Source organism: Contarinia nasturtii, unplaced genomic scaffold (assembly GCF_009176525.2).
Source record: "Contarinia nasturtii isolate CC-2019 unplaced genomic scaffold, AAFC_CNas_1.1 Cnas_scaffold_1037, whole genome shotgun sequence".
In the NCBI taxonomy this organism is placed as follows: Eukaryota; Metazoa; Arthropoda; class Insecta; order Diptera; family Cecidomyiidae; genus Contarinia; species Contarinia nasturtii.
Window position 1 is genome coordinate 2329755 of NW_022198383.1, and position 22340 is coordinate 2352094.

At 33.9% G+C, this 22340-nt stretch overlaps 5 protein-coding genes across 5 annotated transcripts; 2 read left to right on the plus strand and 3 right to left on the minus strand.

Moving 5' to 3' along the window:
- Positions 1 to 1473: 1473 nt before the first annotated feature.
- LOC116343753 (facilitated trehalose transporter Tret1-2 homolog) lies at positions 1474 to 12611 on the minus strand. Its single transcript, XM_031771975.1, has 11 exons — positions 11130 to 12611; positions 5925 to 5957; positions 4656 to 4767; positions 4173 to 4578; positions 4036 to 4074; positions 3917 to 3943; positions 3655 to 3833; positions 3289 to 3546; positions 2910 to 3096; positions 2634 to 2823; positions 1474 to 2567 (listed from the first exon to the last, which is right to left on the minus strand). The coding sequence occupies exons 1-11, from the start codon at positions 11141 to 11143 to the stop codon at positions 2303 to 2305; spliced, it is 1710 nt and encodes a 569-aa protein (XP_031627835.1). The 5' UTR covers positions 11144 to 12611; the 3' UTR covers positions 1474 to 2302.
- Positions 12612 to 12894: 283 nt separating this feature from the next.
- Positions 12895 to 15149, plus strand: LOC116343736 (ruvB-like helicase 2). The gene is made up of 3 exons (XM_031771953.1): positions 12895 to 13074; positions 13463 to 13732; positions 13801 to 15149. Exons 2-3 carry the CDS (start codon positions 13469 to 13471, stop codon positions 14995 to 14997), a joined length of 1461 nt encoding a protein of 486 aa, XP_031627813.1. The 5' UTR covers positions 12895 to 13074; positions 13463 to 13468; the 3' UTR covers positions 14998 to 15149.
- Positions 15150 to 15252: 103 nt separating this feature from the next.
- On the minus strand, positions 15253 to 16784 carry LOC116343738 (GILT-like protein C02D5.2). Its single transcript, XM_031771955.1, has 3 exons — positions 16385 to 16784; positions 16160 to 16318; positions 15253 to 16051 (listed from the first exon to the last, which is right to left on the minus strand). The coding sequence occupies exons 1-3, from the start codon at positions 16487 to 16489 to the stop codon at positions 15632 to 15634; spliced, it is 684 nt and encodes a 227-aa protein (XP_031627815.1). The 5' UTR covers positions 16490 to 16784; the 3' UTR covers positions 15253 to 15631.
- Positions 16785 to 17003: 219 nt separating this feature from the next.
- Positions 17004 to 19127, plus strand: LOC116343737. Its single transcript, XM_031771954.1, has 3 exons — positions 17004 to 17021; positions 17113 to 17211; positions 17309 to 19127. The coding sequence occupies exon 3, from the start codon at positions 17327 to 17329 to the stop codon at positions 18707 to 18709; it is 1383 nt and encodes a 460-aa protein (XP_031627814.1). The 5' UTR covers positions 17004 to 17021; positions 17113 to 17211; positions 17309 to 17326; the 3' UTR covers positions 18710 to 19127.
- A 117-nt stretch (positions 19128 to 19244) lies between these two features.
- On the minus strand, positions 19245 to 20711 carry LOC116343667. The gene is made up of 3 exons (XM_031771871.1): positions 20689 to 20711; positions 20118 to 20509; positions 19245 to 20054 (listed from the first exon to the last, which is right to left on the minus strand). Exons 2-3 carry the CDS (start codon positions 20445 to 20447, stop codon positions 19245 to 19247), a joined length of 1140 nt encoding a protein of 379 aa, XP_031627731.1. The 5' UTR covers positions 20448 to 20509; positions 20689 to 20711.
- Positions 20712 to 22340: the final 1629 nt, after the last annotated feature.

A 22340-nucleotide genomic window follows, 5' to 3' on the forward strand; every position in this document is an offset into this window, starting at 1 on the left:
CGACCGAATCTATAGACGTAAAACGGTTCCCAGTATTTACTTCAAATGCATAAAGGAATTTTCCTACATTTTTATGACGACACTATCGACAATCGGTTTTACGATGCCATGCACACACTGAATTTCCGTAGGTATTTGCAAAATACGGGCTCATTTCATCAATTTCCATTTAGACCTTTTTTTCCCTCATCTTGAATCGCGTAACTATTTCATAAAATAGCAAGGTACCTTTTGGCCTGGCCCATGTATGTGCTACCGTATCATTTTAACATGATGATCTAGATCACAAAATTCTATTGTTATTTGCATATGTGACGAGATACCGAATGCTCTTTTGTCTTTTCAGTTCCAATAAAGCATCATTAATGAAGAAAAGCATCAACTTTACAACACTAAGGTGAATAGGTCTCTCTTTTTCGCTTCAATACAATTCCTTTGAAGTTGATTTCTATTTGTTTCTTTATTTATTTGCCCGAGCAAGGGTCGTATGCAACATGCTGTGATTCGTGTAAGTGAAAAATTAGAATAGAATCGTTCCGTTGAGCTCCCTTGTCTCAAGTCAAATGTAAAAAACCAAAAGAGACAAAAGCCAAGCACTTTTCAATTCTCATAAGAAAAAGCGTGAATAATTTACTTTGAAATATTTTACATTAGCTTCAGTCTATTTTTTTCCCTGGGTGCTCTCAAAAACACTGTGCTCACATGGAAAATGTCATTGTAAAGAGTCGTTCATGTTTAAAAATTATATCCTTTCTCAAAACACTCGAATATACCATACGGTTTCGTTGAATTGTGAGCAATTCATTCACTCTCGCGGAATTAAATCAGGTCAATTGAATATCGTCGTCATATTTTTACCAATTTTCCCATTCTCCATTTATACGAGTTTACAAATTGCCATTAGCTATCTATCCGAATCGATTGAAAGCGGTAACTCAACTTGTATGCAAAGAATGCGCAGAGAGAGAGAAAACGTACGGGTTTGTCGTCGATGTGGGTTTGAGGTGTATAAATTTTAATGAGTTGGTAAACTTCCGTTGGCATTCTAACGAAGAATCACAACAATATTTTACATCAACAATGTGTTGGTGAAATGCGCTGCGTAGGAAGCTGAAGTGGACAGTATTGCAAATGTTCGTTTTGATTGTTGTACAACTTTGTTAAGCTGTGGGAGCCAAACACATTTCAATTTGTTTTGTAAAAAACATTGATGCGAAATCATGGTGAACAAGTTGTATAAATACTTACATCAATATAGCAACAGGTTTGTTGAACTTATGAATCGAAAGAGAGAAAGATGCTTAAAATATTTTAATCTGTCACAGTTCAAATTAATCAAAAACTTTTGGGTTCGAATCCAAGGCTCACTCACTTACAGTGAATAACGATGAAACCAATTTTACAGTTTAATATTATTTCTTTTTATTACAACGTTTTGAATCATTATTTTTTTTTAAAATTAAGTAGAAAATAAATTTAAAAAGAAAAAAAATGTCGAAAATTTGCTCATTATTCGAATTTGCAATAAATGTTAAGTAAAGTTTGTTCCACTTATGGTATCACCAGTTAGCTCAAATGAGGAAGATGAAATACTTAAGATTCCATATTGAAAACAGGTGACTTTTGAATTATTATTGTGCGATTGAAAATCTAGTTGCATTGTAAAGAATAAATAAACTAATGCTCAATCGATGCATCAATCTTTTTGAGATCGATCACTACAGTTACTATGACAAAGAAAAAATTAAGTAAAATTTCAGCGAAAAAAAACCAATATCGAAGAGCAGCCGTCTTATAAAAGATATATAGTGAGATTTTCACAATAAAACTCTAGATTATCAAAATCAAAATATAAATGTCTTGAGAGACTGAACAAAGACGCCATTGCGACATTAAATGAAAATGCTAAAAAGACATTTTGGTTCGGTGTACTTGGAAATTGAATTTTTAGCTTCGTTTTCACAGCACTTTTGTTTCAGATAAATCATGGTCGCTTGGAGATGATGAACGCAATTTCTATGATATACTATAATTAAGTAACATTCATTAATCGAACGACTGAACCTAGACTATAGAGGAGAAGAAGAAAAAATGAATCACTTAAAATCTTATTCTTATTGTCATTGCGAACGGAATTCTATGCTCAAATTTTAATTTGTCAAAACGGTTTAGTTCAAATAACCCTATCTAATAATCAAATTAAAAAGAAAAAAACGCGAATTCAAAATAATTAAGCACTGATTGTGTCTGTGCGTGCATGTGTGTGTGTGATGGACATTTTATAAAAAGCATCGATGGGTGTTCAGACATTTTCAGCACCGTTCATCATTTTTTCCGATTCATTAACGGTTTGAAGTGTTTGTTTGGGTTTACGATTGTGTATTGGCTTCTTCGGTTTTGTTGTTGTTTTTGGTTTACTCTTGCCTCTGAAATGGTCTTCAATTTCGGACAACTTCTTTCCAAATGTCTCGGGTAGGAATAGAAGTGCAAAGAAAACGGCAATAATCGATACACCGGCAAAGAAATATTGAATTGCATGAGAACCACCCAAAAATTTGGTTAAATCCCTAGAAATGGTAAAATGAGTTTTATCGATCAAAAAACAGAAAAGGGCAAAGAAAAACAACACTTACCGATAAACATTAATGGCGACAAACATCAAAATATTTGCCATCGAGTAAGAAATAGAATGAGCGACTCCTCTAATTTCGTTTGGAAACAGCTCTGCTGTCATTGTCCATGGAATTGTTAACAATCCGACCATTGAAAAGCAAACGTACAGTAACATACAAACAACTGGTACCCATGCTTGTTGTGAAGTGCCTTTTTTTAAAAATAAAAAAGAAACGAACAGAAAATATACAATCATAACAATGGACATATCAAATATTTTTTTCAAATTCACGTACCATCTTTGATCCACTTGGTAAAAGTGCCTGAGATGAACATAACGATGGCCATGCCGATTCCCGAAACCATTACTAACGGTCGACGTTTGAATTTCTTTAAAAACCATGCATTGCATAGTGACATCACGAATCGCGTTATACCGATACAAATCGATACATGATAAGCATTCACTTTACTTCCAATATCCTAAAAAAATGATGCGAAATAAGTGGAAAAAATAAAATTTATGATTGTTTCAAAACAAAATTAATGGCCGTGTGAATGAATTATGTGCCATTGCGCACCATTTTCACAAAAAATAATGCCGAACACTCTCACACACATATCAAAGGTGTGGAAAGGCAACAATTTATGATCGAAGTTTATGTCTGAACTTACATTAAAAAATGTGACGGCATAAAATAATGTAATATAAATTCCACTGAATTGTTGAATCAAGAACAAAAAGAATAAAATTATCATTGGCTTATAACCCGTTGGACGAAAAAAGCCGGCCCATTTTGAGCTGCGAAAACCTTCACTTTGCATCGGTGTGAATGATGTAACGGAGAAATTCTTTGGCATATTCTTGCCACGGAAATTCTTTTCCTTTTCACGTTGCAAACTAGTCAAGTGCATATCGGAAAGCGATTGAGCCTGAATATATAAAATGGTAGATGTAACAAAATTTTTTATTAGTCATTTCCTTTTAAGTTTTATTGCCTCATTTTTATGATTGTGTGCATGCGTGTATTGTATATATACCGTGTGTTCTGGTTGTGGATAGTTTTTGTAGAGGAACTTTAGCGAACGTGCTGCTTCTTCAATGGATCCTTTGCTGACAAGCCAAACCGGCGACTCAGGCACAAAGATGTGAATGAAAATGACCGGAACAATTGTGTAGATGATTGACAGCCAAGCAAGCATGCGCCATCCCATAAATGCTGAAATGTTTTTTTTTTTTTTTTTGGAAGATTTCATTAACAAAATGCACATTTCATGATGTTCAGGTTGTGATTTATTTTACCTCCTTTTGCGTATGATATAACCATGCCTGCAATCATAAATAAACCATAAATTTTATTTGCCATTTTATTGGGATGATACTAAACAATAAAATAAAATGAACAATTTATTGATGCTGACCGAGCGAGGCTAAAGTTGGTGCCGCTGATATTAATGAACCTTTTTTTTAAGTCAAATGGAAGAAAAGTCAATTTTAATTAATTGTAAACATAATCAAACCTAAGATAAAAAATAAATGGGTAAGGAATATTTGAAACCTCGTAAATCTGGCCGTGCTACTTCTGTAATATAAACAATCGCCGGACTTGTGCCTATCGCCGAACCCAAACCAGTTAAAATGCGACCAAACAATATCACCCAAAATGTGGAAAGTACATCTAAGTCCATAGAGGTTGCATTGGCTATCAAAAGCCATCCCATGACACAAGGAATTGCTGCCAATTTAATTGTTTTTAAACGTCCCAACCATTCCATCAGAATTGCTGCAATCAAACAGCCAACAGGCACCGAAAGCACAATTATGGAAGATATCCATGATGTTTGTGTTACTGTTAGTCTTAAATCACTGTCTTCGTCTTCTACCTGAGGCACGAAAACCGCGGAGAAAGCTAACGATATACCAATTACAATGTGAAACGATGCAGCCGTTGTAGCAGCAAAAATCTAATTTATAAAAGAAACATACCACAAAATTACATCACCGCTATCAACGTACATTGGACATTTATCACGTATTTTACCTGTGGCAGTGCACTATTTAAGTTGTTTGGTTCATAGGTACTGAGGGAACGACAACTTGTAATTACTTCACGAAATGCATCTTCTGATTTCTGTTCTTCCGTCTCTTCGAACCTTTTTTTCGGGGGGTCAAATGGAATAGAAGTCAATTTAAGTCTTATTTATGTGGGTGCATAAATTCCAAAAATTAATCGAAAAAAATTATTTGCAATTTATGACATTGCATGCTGATCTATAGTCAAATGAATTCGTTTTTTTGTGTTTCTCATTAATGTCGTCAAAAATATGCGTAGCACATTATTCAATTTTGTCAAGTACTTCATTCATCACGTTTTCACAATCAGCGAAGCACTATATTAACTCCATTTTATCAATATGCGATTGACATGAACAATTTATGTCACTAATTGAAAATTAAATTAACTCAACGCTTGTTCAAAGTTGTCTTTATTTTGAAAACACAAGTACACACTTGAGAATCTTCAAAACGAACATAGATTACTGTCATTCTGTAGTATCCGAAGGAATGTTATGTGGCTGGATTTTTTTTTTCACACCACGATGTTCTGACCAGCTATCTAATTTTAATTACCTATTGTGTCGATTTTGATTGAATAAAAAATGTAGACGTATCTTGAAGTCATTATGACACGTCTACGTAAAACTTTGAGTACACCAAAAGCAATTTATATATAATCGATTGATTTTTCGTCATCATAATGAATAGAAATAGGAAAATCATCACATTTCCGCATAATCGATGTTCGTCAGTTCAATGTGTAAATGGTTTTTTAATCGTCAAATGGAGTCCATAATACTTCAGTTCAACTCTCAAAATCGATAATGATATACTTGTCGTGTTGAATCATTAAAATGATAAAATATCGCAAAAATATCCCCACTTCGCTGTCGTCGACGATGATGATTCATTTGATTTGTATATTATTGGAATGGCAGTAAGTACTTTACAAAAACGATAATATCGACTACAAATCGAAGAAACATGCGTGCAATCAACATAAAAAAATAAATAAACAGAAAGAAAAATAATAAAGACAGAACTTTCTATGCAAAGTTGATTCATAATGAGTTCAGCATATTTTTTTTCCTGTCAAATGAGTGGAATGAAAGAAGATGAAAATAAAAGCAGTTTTTATCTTCAATTATCAAGCAAAATACAGAATTATCGAATACATATAACGAATAAACTATTTTCAATGATCAATTAAGAAATAATAAATAAACAGAATTGTTTGGGTTTTGATACTTACCGCTGATTTAAGCTAAGTGCACTTGATCCAATACTGTAATGAAAAATGAAAGAAATGATTGTTGTTTTGGTTAGTGTCGTTTTTGATGACGAATGGTTTCTAAATTCTATTTATTACTGTAAACAGAGCGGAAATCACTTAAAAAAGCCATCTATTGAATCAAATAAAAAATTTTTTTTTTAAATTGTGGAAAATTAAATATGCGGTCAATACTGATAGTGAACAATGGAACGTTTGATATATTCAACGATGAATTACGTGTTTTGCAATGCTCAAATGATTCTTCATTTAATTGTAAGAGAGTAAAAAAAGAGTCAGAAAACAATGCATCGCCGATAAACGTGGTCAAAACATCATTGTCAAAGTCATAAATCACGTAATTTGTAAGCAACCGATTGACGTAATCTACAAATAAAACCAACATGTTTTCAATCATGTTTTTTGTTTCACAAATAGCATATCGGATGTGATGAATAATGCAATTTTTATAATCATAGCATACCGTTATGTGCTCTATCTCAACTAAATCGATACACTATTCAAACATTTTTCACCGTTCGCTTGATTGTCATTATGCACAATCGACTAGTCGTTCACTTTGTGTCACTCCAAATATTAATGTTTGCGAGAATTTTATATACCCACATATTCGATGCGATGATTTTTATTGCCACGGCAAAAAAAAAAAAACATTTTCCATTTCGCTGCATTTTGTCCTCGCCCATGGAATTTTTATCGATCGTCATTTAATTGGCTTATTAATTCAACCTTTGAACATGCAATGCTTCGATGTTTATAAAAGCGTCATAAGTAAAAGCATTGACGAATCCAATATAAACAGCGCAAGGCCACTTTTTCGCCATTGTTTATTCCGTAGAAAAGTAAGTTCAAAGTGGAAAAATATTCTTTAAATCACGCAACAAGTATATTTTTTTGTCATCTTTAAATTGTCAAATCGATATGCGCGTCGTTGTTTGATACGGGACATTTTGCTCAAATAAATCACGTGCCAGCTATTTTTGAATGGATGATATTCGTGTGTGGTACAGTGTAAATCAAGTACATTGTTATCGATGCGTGTCGCATGTCGAATACAAATATTTTGTGAAGCGACTTTGTTTATTACTCTCGACTGCTCCCGCCATGAAGTCATCATATTAATAGAACAGATTCGTTTGTTATCTAATATGATGAGAATGTTTGAAAAACCGGCATGTGTCCAAATGCCCGTTAAGCGATGATGTGATAGAAATACGGCAGTCGTGTAAGTGAGAGTTTTGACTATTTTGGTAACAAACACAAACATTGAAAGTGCTCAAAGCAAAAATCATATGTAAATGACGTGTTATTATTGCAGAAGATCAAGAGCACTCAATTCGTTAATGAATTCCCAAACAAATATCGATTTTCGCTTTTATCTATGAATACCAGTTGGTCTTTGAACCAAACAGGTTTTTTTATCAAATGCTATTTCATGTGGCGTTATGCATATTTTTATTTTTTTTGCAACAATTTGGTTTGTTTTGACTTTATTTTCATTTGGGAGAGAAGATCACAAATTCGGAGCCTCGATGTGTGTGTTTTTTAAATTCTAAATCAATATCTCGTTTTCGCACGTGTCAATGTATTTCTGGTTAATCTTTGTACTTTGTAAATTAAAACGGGGCAAACAAATTTATTTATTTCGTTTCATGAATAAATGGTTGCATTCACCTCGTGCCGAGCTTCTACAGCGATATGATACGCAAAAAAAATGTTGTTCATAAATTGCATTCAATTGCGGCTGATTGACAAAGCTATAGATACCACACCACGTAATTTTTTATTATGTTTTTGTTCACAGCTGATTGCATTGCATTCATGTGTTTTTTTTTTGTGTAAAATTACTTTGAATGCTGCCGAGAGACAAAGAGAGAGAGAGAGAGAGAGAGAGAGAGAGAAGTAACAAAGAAAAAAGGGGCAAGCAGGTTCGGTTTCATCCAAAGGCATTCATTAATTGAGGAGACAAATTCAATTGAAATCAATTTTTCCCACCATATTGCGTGTGCATGGAATTAAAATATGATTTACTGACTTATAAATTTTTCGAATCGTTTTGATGATGGCTGATAAGAATGTGAAACTAATTTTATTTATGCGATTTTAGATGACGATCTTGAAATTGTTTCCTATGGGTTGTGATGCAGACGAACAAAAAAAAAACACTGCTAATAATGGCAATTGGAAATAATTTCTCGATTTATGAGGTTAAATTGTCGTTGCCAACAACATTCCCCATATCAATATCAATAGAATTCGATTCATATTATGGAATTCTACTGAATGTTAGGTAGTTTTTGTTCATTCGTTTGTCTATTCGACAAGTTCACTTTGAAATGTTCACATGTTAAATTCATTTGTTGCTGCTAAATTCCAAGTGCCATGAATTGATCGAATTAAGTGAATGGGAAGAGAAAGAGAAAAACAATGTATGCAAAGTGTTCTTGTAGTAGTGCAAATGAAGAACGAGCACAACTCGTGTAATGGTGATTACATAATAAATCGGCACATATTTGCTTTTTGCATGTGAATGGAAAGGAGAACAAAACAAATAGAACAAATACTCGAAGTAAATTAATGAACACTTGAATTGGCATCCATTAAAATGTATATACTATCCCGAACTTTGTCAAAAGACTAATTAAACGAAGTCTATCATGGAGTCACCTTCACAATGCATGTGTCTCAATAAAAAGGAAAATAAATTTGAATAAATACAAGCAAACTTCTAGAAATCATCTTTTCGAGATGATGTAACGAATTTATTAGCTTTTTGGCAATAAAAATCGATAACCTAGAACAAATTTTCATTTAAAAATTGCTCGAGTACCGATCGAGACAAAGTGGCGCCAATTTTAAAGTGTTCTGACATTTAATGTAGCATGAGCTACAATATTGAGGTTGATGCTAGAGATAGAGTAAAAAAATCGAATTTAGATTGAAGTAGAGTCGTTTCGGAATCATCGGAAAATATCCACTTTCTCGCTTAATTTAGTAATGATGTGTTGGCATGATATATCATGGCCATTTTCGGTAAACAATTTAAGAATTTGCAAACACAAGCCGTATCACAATCTTGTCGCACGTTTACGTCTCTCACATCAATGGCGCACAACCGAAAATAATTATAATGTTGTTTACGCATTTTACTGCCGAAAGACAAATTCGAAGATTATTATTATTGTCGTGTATAAAAACAGAAGCAGCGCTGCTTTTTTGCCCTCTAAGAAAATTGCTATCGCAATTACTATAATTGGCTTTGAGCAAATAACATAAAAGCCATTATTATTCAATGGAGAGAGTCTCTTTTTGTCATGTGGTTTACGAGTGTGTATTTAATGTCAACGATGACAAAAACACTAAACTGATTTAACTGAATCATTTATTTACGTCGTCATTTTGAATTGAATAACATTTTAATAGCTAAATTGTTCAAGCGATTTGATTTGACGCCAAGCATTTTGGCAGAAATCCTGAATGTTGGAAATGTCCACAAATCAAATACAATGATTAGATTAAACATTAATAGTTTCGTTGCAATCAGGTGATAACCGATTTATGCGTGAAAATATATATTGATTTTGGTAAGTGGGGTTTAAAGCAACAATGGCAACGTGATTTTCTAATAAAACATACGATGTGCGGTGACACCGAACAGGGACTGTGATAACATAAAATTATCACTGCTAGAGAAAGTTTTTGCAATTTACACACGATCTAGTTGTTATAGCTGCTGTTCGCAATCGATTCGGTTCAATTAGCAAATTGAGAAAACAGTGAACTAATTATTATTTTCGAACCGGTTTGGAAAGCATTGGCATAATACGTGATGATTGAACTGAATTATGTCGACACATTGAACCAATCAATAAAAACCAATATGACACTCATCGAAAGTGTCATTTTACGATTGGCAAATTAAATGGAAAATGCATTCCAGTTGATATGATTGGTTTGGTTCGTTTGCTTCTTTTACACCGAAATCACTTGAAAATTCGCTGCAAACTCTTTTAGTAAATAAAATTTGAATAATACACACACTCGAGAGAATTGACATACGACCGTCAAATGAATGCTCAACATTTTATAAATATTCGAGTTTAAAAAATATTATCATATTCAAATGAAAAAAAAAAATTGACACACTCTACTCACTCCGAATAATAAATATTTCTCTTAATACGTAATTACAATGGAATATAACCGAACTGATAACAACATTTTCAATTGCGAATTCCGATATGCGGCCGACACAAGCGGAAAGAATTCTTTTTGCACACTTTCTTCGCATTTCTTTCATCAGATTCCGAAGCAGAAAAAAATTAAAAATAGAGAGAAATGATTGAGAAAGGTGATTTACAATTTAAAATGAGAACGGTTCAAAAATCACATCAAAAAATGCCAGGCTTTCGGTGTCAAGAGGCTATCGCATCTGATTGAAAGCGACTCACTTTTTTTCGCCTTTAAATAAGATCCAATATACATTGAAGCAAGTAAACATGGCTTTGATGCGACAATTAAAATAAATGAGTCACGGTGACTAAATGATATTATGACGCCAATCATATTAATTTCGTACATGGCAAAAATATCGTCAAAAAATGATCAGTTATCATATGAATCGGTTAGAATATTCGTGAGCTCAAGAAATTTGTTAAAGTAAAAGAGCAACATGTTCATATAAAAAATGTATGGGCAAGTTGCAGTTTTATTTTGATAAATTTCTTGAGGTCACGAATATTCTGGCCAGTTCATATGATCATAAAAATCAAATTACAATCATGACGGCATTTGACGAAATTATATCAATTTTACTGAAACTTAGATCATTCTAATGACGCCCATTTGGTTGTTATAATAATGTTAAAAAAACAAGACGAAACAAGCAGCTATTTTGTTTAACGGCATATTATTTAACATGCAGGTTTTAACGCGCTGCAGATGATGATTTTGTTTGTTATACGTTTTGTTTCAAAAGAAACGGGTTTTGGAATTGCGGTCACAGACATTCAGTGTTATCATTATCATGACATTGGGATGCATTTTGTTTTCGTCAGAAATGAAGAAAAAAAGACATTCAAGCTCGTTCGTTCACTATATTATTTATTTTCTACATTTGAACCGCATATCTCATAACACAAATTCAATTACCATTTAACAACCTACCTTAACGGATCCATTGTGTTTTAGTTTCTTACAGCAAAGTGATCACAAATTTTATGATCCTGAATCTATTTTGTTCGAGAGCGTTAAGCAGAGGCGATATTGATCACACACGCTCAGAACAACTAGATTTCAACAAAATATTCAAATGAGACAGACGATGTCTATCGCATTAAATTCTCCTTCAAATCACAAGTACTTTTCAAAAGATCCAGATCTCGAGACAAATTTTGTGTGTTTTTGTTCGTTGTTTTGCGTTTTGAAATTCACTTTAGTTTTTGGCAACCGATCAAGTATTCACATACACAGCAAAACAGTAATAACTAATAGCAGGCCATAATAATATACACCACAGTGCAGAATATGCAGGTATTCTTTGTTGTGAATTGTATTCAATATAAACCCAAACCGTTGTCTATGTAACACGTTTCAACAATAAAGAGAGAAAGAACAAAAGAGACACTAACCGATTTCAATATTCGGCATTAACTCATATTTATGACTGTTTTTTTTTATCGTTAAATCTCGTTTCGAATTTGAATACATATATGTGTAATTCACTCGACGATGTGGCAAACTGTGTGTTGGGTAATTTAGCTTGCCTTCGTATTTGAATGTGAACAAAAACAGTTTGTGTAAACTTCACATATGTTTTTTTCTCTATTATTTATAGTTTTAATAGTTCCTCAATAGATCTCAGCTGGTCGTGTTCTATATAACGATGCGGATTTAACTTTGATTGATTCTTTGTGTGTGTGTGTGTGTGTGTGTGTTTTTTTGTTTTAGAAATTCACTCATCCGTACAAAAGATTCTTCCAATTCAAATTAGTTTGTAAGTGAATTGAATTTTGGGAGCGCCTGTTGCACGCTACAAAGCATCCATACGTATATAAGAATTTTTATTATGCCGAATGAAAGACAAACTGAAATTCGCAGTAACAAGACGCACAATTCATTTCATTCTTGCACCGCACAAACGACACTATTGAATCGGATTTCAATGGTGAATGACGATGTTGTATCGATTTTAGTTGAACAAACACTTTCCTGTCTTTATTTTGCTCGTCTTTCTCCCTTTCTAATGCTTTGCATTCGGCGCTATTCAAAATTCTCTCGTACTATTTGATTTCGTCGGGCATGTATTCACTAATTCAGCACTATATTTCAATCGTCAAGCAGGAAAAAAAACACACACAGCACAACTGTTTGCAACAGTGAAAACAATTTACACTCAAAATTCACCATCAACTGTGCTTACTCAATCGACGTATGTTTATGAACAGTGAAATAAAAGAGACACAAAGGAACGACGAGCCAAAATATGGTGCTGAACCGAATAATAAAAATAAAATGCGAATCGTCTGAGAAATGAATAAACCAATATTGAATATATGTGTATATTACACGGTCGCCTGTGCTTAACACAGTCTGTGTTGCGAACCAAACAACAACTGATGCCCCGAAACTAAAATCTAATTCTCATATAGTCTGTCATATACAGCCGACCAACCAAATACCCAATTCACTGCTGTTTTCATTGTTTATACTATGTAAATCGCATTGATATATACACGGCAATCACATACCTACCAATTTCAATACACATTTCAAACGAAAATCTAGTACGCCTATATGCTCATCGCCGCTCTATGCTCGTACACTCATTTGCTCTCTCACAAGCACACACATACACTCATGCGCTCGTACCGGTGTGTGACTGTACTTCACACACAACAGCCGCGCTCTGACATTTGACAATTCAGTTGTTGTTTGGCAGTAACCTTACAAAAAAACAAGCGCGTTCGCGTCAATTTAACCAGAGTCGTATTTGATTTTCACACTTTTTCCCACTGTGCGTAAATAGAATTTCGCTTTTGAACACAGTTGAACATAAAAAAGTTTTTGTGGAGAAAAATATAATTTTTTTTACTCTTAAAACCATAAAAAGGTGCGTATTTTTTAATTTGTGCTTGAAATTTCTGTAAGTGGTGTACTTCTTCTACGAAAACAACAGCTTGACGCAATTTATAGTTATTTATATTTATGCCCATTTTTTCAACAAAATATGTGTTAAATCCTTCATTTTCTTCGGATATAATCATTCTTAGGGACATTATCTCAATAAAAAATAAATTTCAATTGAATTTTACAATTGAGTCGTAGTTTGTTGTAGAAACATAACCTAAAAAAATCGAAATTGTTGACCGGTTGATCCGGGCAACGTTCGATAAACAACCGTTGTGATGGAGTTTCGCTTTCGATTGTTTTCTGGAAACCACGAAACAAGTCACATTTATAACGCCCTTTTTTTCTAAATGATTCAATTTTAATTTCAGAAGAAAATGACAGAAAGTGACAAAATTGAAATACGCGATGTTACCCGCATCGAACGAATTGGTGCCCATTCACACATTCGTGGCTTGGGTTTGGATGATGTTCTTGAAGCCAGAGTTGTGTCACAAGGTATGGTCGGACAGAAGGATGCTCGTCGTGCGGCTGGAATTGTTGTGAATATGGTGCGCGAAGGTAAAATTGCTGGGCGATGCATTTTAATTGCGGGTGAACCTTCGACGGGTAAAACTGCCATTGCTGTTGGCATGGCAAAGGTATGCATTTTTTGTATTGTTATTAATTTCGATTGGAATGAATAAAACGAAAACTATTTCTTCATTAGGCACTTGGTAATGAAACTCCATTCACCAGTATGTCCGGTTCCGAAGTGTATTCATTGGAAATGAGTAAAACAGAAGCATTATCACAGGCACTTCGTAAAAGTATTGGCGTTCGTATAAAAGAAGAAACTGAAATTATCGAAGGTGAAGTGGTTGAAATACAAATTGATCGTCCGGCAACGGGAACGGGTCAAAAAATTGGCAAAGTCACATTGAAAACAACCGAAATGGAAACAAATTACGATTTGGGAAATAAAATCATCGAATGCTTTTTGAAAGAGAAAATTCAGGCCGGCGATGTGATTACAATTGACAAAGCATCCGGTAAAGTAACAAAACTTGGTCGAAGTTTTGCACGTGCACGTGATTACGATGCAACTGGTGCCCAAACACGATTCGTTCAATGTCCCGAAGGAGAATTACAAAAGCGAAAAGAAGTCGTTCATACGGTGACATTGCACGAAATCGATGTCATAAACAGTCGCACACATGGTTTCTTGGCATTATTTTCGGGTGACACCGGGGAAATAAAGCAAGAAGTACGTGACCAAATCAATAACAAAGTCATGGAATGGCGCGAAGAAGGCAAAGCTGAAATTAATCCCGGCGTTTTGTTCATCGATGAAGCGCACATGCTGGACATTGAATGTTTCTCGTATTTAAATCGAGCGCTGGAAAGTGACATGGCACCAGTTGTTATAATGGCCACAAATCGTGGAATCACACGTATTCGTGGTACAAATTATCGCGGTCCACATGGTATGCCAATTGATTTACTCGATCGAATGATTATCATTCGTACGGTGCCGTATACAAAAAATGAAGTTAAAGAAATTCTTAAAATTCGTTGTGAAGAAGAAGACTGTGCATTACATAGTGATGCACTTGCCATTTTATCACGTATTGCAACCACAAACAGTTTACGATATGCCATTCAATTGATTACAACGGCCCATTTGGTGGCCAAACGCCGTAAATCGACCGAAGTTCAGGTGGAAGATGTTCAAAAAGTGTTTAGCATGTTTTTGGACGAATCAAGATCGAGTAAAATTATGGAAGATTATCAAGATGAATACTTGTTCAGTGAAATAACAACAACGAAAGAAGAAGAGCCAGAAATTGAACAACAAGAAACAGATGTGGAAAAAGTAGAGGAAGAACCAGAAAAAGACACTCCAATGGAAATTGGCGATAAATAAACCAATGAAATTTCATCATCAAGCGACTAATTCCGATTCTATTCAATACTTTCCAATCATCTATTGCTTTAGATATTTGCGATTTACTCTCTTATGGATACATTTTGAATTCAACAAATAAACATTTAAAAAAAAGTAAGACGATTGTGTAATTTTGAAAATGTCTTTTCTTTTCCATGCATTTTTTTTATCGATTTTTCATTTATTTAAAATTCTTAGCTAAAAAAATTCTTACATAAATATCGCAGTTGTCTGTATCTTTTTGGTATGCAATGGTCAGTTCGTCAATACAAAAAAAAAACAAGAAGAAATAATGTCAAAGTAAGTATATATAAACACAATTTGTCGTTAAGTTATTTTAAGCAACACACTTTTATCGGGTCACAATACATGTTCATCATCGGCTCACTGAAAATAGCATATTTTAATCTTCTCATCCATAGAATTCAGAGAGAAAAGGTAAACAAACAATATTTCACTTGATACTGAAGACGTGACGCATGCATGACATGTGTTGAATATTATAAACGAAAATAATGAGTAACATTTAGTTGCACTGCGTTAAGTTATTTATACAAATTGTCGCTAAAATTTAGTAAGAAAAGGTAGTCGTTGTAATCGGAAGAGAGATGGATTAGAGACAAGGTGCTGGTAGTGGTCCATGGCCAGCCACAATTTTGCACACTTCGGCGAGTAAATCTTTTAATATCGATGCTTGTCTGCCTTGTGATCCGTCTAGTGTAATCGTTGGAATGAATGAAACGCGGGGTCGGAGGGCGGCTGTTGCTTCACCATGCAATTTTAACAGTTCAGCTCCATGCGGACTATCAAAACATTTTGTGATTGCTTCGTAATCGACGCGATTTTCTTTGGCGCACGAAATCATAGCATCTTTTGGCCGAAAATTATTTTTTATCATACAGGCAATCATATCTAGTAACACCTTTTGGTCTTGTACTGCTTCAATTGTGCAAGCATGATAAGTATTTGCTTCACATTCTACGGGTCCGTGTTGGCAATCGAATGAAAGCGATCCATCTCGATTCGTATTCGTCTATTGTGTAAGCGACAAAGAAAAACAGACACAATTTATTATGGAAAGTAGAATAAACAAAGAGAAAACAAATGAACAAACAAACAAAAAAACAGAAATTGAAAATACCGTTGCTTTTCCATAGGGAACCAATTGAAAATCGATAAGTGACGGAGCTTTGTCGTACGATGGCAGTAATTGCTTGAGAATAAAATGTTTTGAATCTGGACAGAGTGCTTCATAAAATACCATCACCACTACTGGCGAGCCGATTGCACGCTCTAAATTCTGTAAATGATTAAATTAAATGTCATTAGCGAACATAATATGACATTTACATGCAACTGTACTTACCGCATAATCGTCTGAACCGGGCCAATGTCGGAATATTTGCCAAAATATAAATAGTATCAAGATGACTGTGATCATCCGGATACGAAATGCATTTAGAAAATGCATCCTAATTTAATAAGCCACGTACTCACAATTTAATCAGAATTAAATGAGTGCCTTTTGACGATTGATTATCTTTCTTTTCTTCTCTACAGCGACACGCACTCTCTCACTTTCTTCATTCACTCGCAAACTGAGCCGCTCCACTTAAATTACATTCATTTGTTCGGCTCGTATATTTCACACGGTATGTCTTATTACAATCATTCAGGTGCTATTTATCTCTTTAATCACCACACAACTACAAGTGTTCTACGAAGAATAATCAGAACATACATGCACGGCAATTGCTTTGTTTAGATTATTTTCACTGACAGTTACCCCGTTGAGAGAAGTGTCTGTCATTTGTCAAATCAAAAACCTTACAACAGTTTCGAAGAATTGAACAATTATAACAAATGAACACTTTGAACACAGAAACAGAAATATCATATAAGCACATTTCATTCCGCCAAATAAAGACGCCATTCACTGGAATTTCATGAAAGCATCTTTCATCTTTGCAAATTTAAGAAATTAATCGTTGAAGCGATTAAATGTAAGTAAATCAAGGTAAAAAATAGTATTAAGTTGACTCTTTTTACATGAATTTCAATAAAAATTAAGTAAAATTCATTTCACAATCAAAGATTCTAACAATAAGAGCATTCGAACAACATTTCTACAACAATTTGATCAACATTTCTGATACATCATTGTTGAATGCACATTTTCCAGTCAAATTAAAGGTATTTTGCTATTGCTGATGCTTTTATTCGCTTTTATTAATGCAAAAAAAAAACGAATAATTGTAACTAATAAAAAAAATTGCTTCAATATTTTCAGATAAAATTCATAACCACAATGTCACATCCAAATGAACCGATTGCAAAACGGTTGCGTACAAGAAATAAAATCACTGAGCAAGCCACAAAGAAGCCTCAGGAGCTAGCTGATCCATTTTTAAAACTAAACGAAGATTGTTTAAATGCTGTTTTTGAATATTTGGATGTTGAAAGCTTGTGTCGAACTGCGGATGTTTGCAATCGCTCCAGATTAATCAGCGAGCAGGTGTTCAAGCGTTATTATAGAAATGTTTGGCGCAACTATTATGGAAAACAATCCGAACTACGGCGTGTTCTTTGCAAATTCGGTCATTTAATCACAACTTCTAAGGCTTTTTCTATTGTTTATGCTGATAATGTGTATCTTACTTTTGATGATTATGTAAAATACAGCACGAATTTGGAAAGCCTCACTTTATCAAAGCAGCGTATTACGTGTAAAGGTCTTGCCACTTTAATTCCGCGCCTAAAATATTTGGAATTAGATAATTGTACGATCGATTATGAGGATTGGGAGACAGTGTTTAAAGAATGTACAAAACTTGAGGTTTTGATTTTCAAAATGAACACGAGCGGCGAATTTTTGGTGCAAACATTTCCAAAATTGATCAAACTCGAAATTGAATGTGTACGCGTAAGCCCTGCTACACTTGCCAGTATATTACGATTAAATCCACAGATCAAGCAACTATGTACCCTGGCAATATGCCATGATGCTATTATTGATGCGATAGTGGAGAATGCACTAGATTTAGAAGAATTGAAAATTTATTATCCATATGGACCGAAGGAATCTCGAATCCGATTAATATGGAGTTTGAGAAAAGGAAGTATCGAAGGTTTACTAAAATTAACCCGGCTCAAGAAGTTGACGTTACTTCATCTCGATATTATGTATGTAGAGTATACGGATTTGAAACCAATACCGAAGCTTATGGAAGCACTATCAAACGAAAATATTCCGCTCGAAAAATTAGAATTACAAGAATTTTCAATCGATTCAGACGACATTGTTAGTTTGACGAGTCTAAAGACATTACGATATATCAAGTTGGCCAAAGTTGTGCGTATGACAGATGCTGACTTGATTGCGTTAACAGCAGAACTACCATTACTATCTAGCTTGCACTTTAATTTTCCATTCGAAAATGCAGCAAGTATTACTGGCAATGGACTGTTTCGAATGGTGCAGTTGGGAAATCAGTTGGAACATGTGAGTTTGGATGGAAACTGTAAGATTGAAGTGACCACAAAAAGCTACCAAGCATTGTTGAAAGCTGGTCAAAGTGCCGACAGACAAAAAAAAATCGCAATTAATATAGAAAACAACCATAAAATCTTTGTCATGGCGTCCGAAAGTAGTTTTGCAAAGGAAAAAACCACTTCCTTTCGATTAATGTAACTTGAAGCTGAGTTCAAGCGATAGCGATTATGATTTAGACGATTGGTACTACTAATTCCGATACCTAGAGAGTCTCTAGTAGAGACTATGTCCAATGAAATACGTTTCCAACATTTAAGCCGATCAAAAGTAATTTGAAATATTTTTTTCTGTTCATATGTCATTTATTAGTTCATACTAGTTTTAACGCTATAAAATTTTACTAAAAAAGTCTAATCGCAGCATATTCATCAAATATTTGCATATTCGGAACCATTGACATTTTTAAGATTGTACATAATAATATTCGGAATGTAATTTTTATCAATTTTTCTGTGTGTGTTCGCAAAATATTCGCATATTAACAATTTATTCGGAAACTATTTGTGAATATTTACATATTAGGGACATATTCGTATCAGACGCTGTAAAATACAAATACTGTATAAATAGATATACACAAAAACTCAACAAATATTGTCTTTTATTGTCTTTTAATCAACTTATTATTTTAGATTATTCCAGTTTCTTGTCGCAATATCACAATTTGACGATTTTACTTGATTTTTTTAATAAGTAAACAAGTAGAAGCAACCAGAAGTACACAATATACAATATGTAATTTCTTCTTTAGTTTGGAATTCGCTTCATCAACTGATGCAACTTTCGTGGATAAATTCGTAAATTCGCAGCTATTCGATAAAATTTTCTCATCCAACTCAGCAATTTGTTTCATTAGAACTTTGTCACTTGAATCGGTTTTTTCGTTGAGTATACTCATGGTTTGTATGTTTTCTTCAATTTTTGACCGCATACATTCATTGACTTCGAATAATTTCTCTGTTTGTTTCACCTTCAAAACATTTTCTTTGCTGAGTTCACTGATTAACCCTTCCGACCGTTGAACCCGTACCTCCAAGCACGTCATTTTTTCAGATAAATCTTTCAATTTATGATTTATCATTGACATTTTCACATCAAGCTGAATAACTTTCACTTTGATTTGCTTAATATTTGAGGTGATTTCATTGCTGGACTGAGTGATTAATTTTAAATACCCTTCAATGCGTGATTGTGATGATTCATTAGATTTCAATTGACTCTCCATTGACGAAAATTTCTCGCTTAGCTCGATTATTTTCTTCTTTAAATGTTTATCGTTTGAAGCGGTTTTTTCAGTGAGCTCTTTGATTGTTTCTTGATATCCCTCAAAGCGTAGTTGTAAATAGTCATTGGATTCAAGTAGTTTTTTTATCTGTCGATCCTTTGAAATGATGTCATTTTTTGAGTTTTCAACGCTTTCAATCGATTTTTTTAGAAGGATATGTGACGAAGTTGATCTTTCAACCAATACCTTTCGTTCGTACTTGGAACATAGAAATTGTTCATATAAGTTGTTTGACATTCTTTGGAAATAATTTTTTCTTACCTTCTTGTCGATTAAGCAATTGCTTGCTGATTGAACTGCAAAAGTATCACCCTTTGAGAGTGGGAGAGGGAAGACATCTCCTTTTCGGGGTGAGAAACTTGGCGATGAAACTTTCTGTTCACCATACTCTTTCAAAGCCGCCATTGTCATGCCTGTCCATAATGAATTTTGGCCGCAAATTTTGTTCAAAAAAAATTCAAACTCACTACTTCCTTTACGTTGATAAAGTAATACCAACTGATTTACTGTTGTGATCCCAGCATTGTTTAAACGACCACCTCTAACTGCACCAATACCCGGCAAATCTGTTACTGGCTGACTACCTCCCATTGGATCGGATATAAACTTTTCATGCTTTTGTGTTCTGTACAATATTTTTAAGACAATTTTTTCTATGGAAATACGATTTTCGATCTTTTTTATTTTCGATTTTTTTTCTCGATCAAAACTACACAAAAATACAATAACAACAATGATTTATTTTTTAGTCGCAGACGAAAATATCATTGATGTGGATTCTATGACGCACCGCGATTAGACTATGAACATAAATATATTTGTGCATATTTACCATCAAATAGAAATATGCTATATTCACAATATATCTCGCCGCTTGTGTCTTACGTAAGATGCTTCTCCTTCATTTACTCTCTCTGTATATGTTGAGTCGAAGCCTTTGGGTATGCTCATATAGCTCAGTAAACGAAGGAGAAGCGTCTTGCGAACGACACAAATGGCGAGATATATTTCGAATATCACATATTTCTACATATTTCTATTTGATGGCAAATATGCACAAATATATTTATATTCATAGTCTAATCGCTGGACGTGCACAATTAAAAGTATTCTTACAATGCTTATATTCAAATTTTACCCAGATGTGCGGCCGATAAAATGAAAACAATACAAAAACAAAAACCAACTAACACCATTACAAATCAATTAGATAAGCATATGTATGATCATGCAATAGAAGAAAAATTGTCGGAAAAACCAACAATGAAACGATATAAAACGTGATCTCATTCAATGTTTTTGGTTGGTTTTTTATAAAAACGTATGAATGACCGTATTATCAACCAAAACATTTCCGAAAGTACAGTTTATCATCATTTCAAGTGACCAAGAAGAAATATTGTATTGAAGTCAACAGACTTGAATAACGAGAGACGACCTTTAGTTTTAATTTGTTGAACTTGAAAACACCGTTGACTTACTCTAACTGTCCAATCAGCTCTTGCGCAACACCTTAACTAATGATTAGTTACTAATAATTTATTTTTAAGTGTGTGTTTTTGCGTTGTAATGTGCATAAAACTAAGGAGATGTTTAAGTGGCATGTATTATATATCTCAATACAAATATCGATAAATATTGAAGTATTTGTTATATAAATTTGCAATCAACACTGCAAATCAGTGAATAGATTGTGGCTACAGATATAGCAGTGCTATTTGTGAAAAACGCATACGGACAGCGACTTTATAATACTATTCCGAACAAAATGTTCACAATGTAAATAGAACAATAGACTTTTTGATTTTTGTATTTTGTTTGCATAAACAAATCAATATAAGTCTATTATCTGGAATTGTATCATAAAATCGCTGTCGGTATGCGTTGTTTACAAATAGCCCCCACGAATAGGAGCTGCAAAAATAGCTCCATTATAATCTATTATATTTATCAGTGACCGGTTCGCGCATATTTCTATGCCTGATAGTTATGCTAAGCATAGCGGAGACGCAAGCCGCAACGCACCCGTCGCCATTCGATTCGAGCTATATTGTATGCGCACGGTCGTCTGCATAAACGAACATGTGCATTGTTCATATAGAGTGAACGGCGATGCGTCGGTTGCGTTTGCGGCTATGCTTGGCATATCTATGCTACCTAGCGTATTTAGGCAAGCATAGAAATATGCGCGAACCGGTCACTGATATTTATCTATTATATACTAGCCATAATCTATTCGCTGCTGAAAAAACAAATATGTTATTTAAGATAGCTCCCATTTCCATTGTTTGTACAACTGATTTACCTATAACTATTTTGATTTTTTGAATTTTTTGAATGCATTCACTTTGATAATGACAAACTACATTTACGCTCATCAAATGATAAAGCTGAAAAGTTGATCGATCTGTACTATCGTTATCAACAATTTGATTCGAAATCAATATAGATATACAAAATGTATGTGGTTGCGTTGCGTTGTGT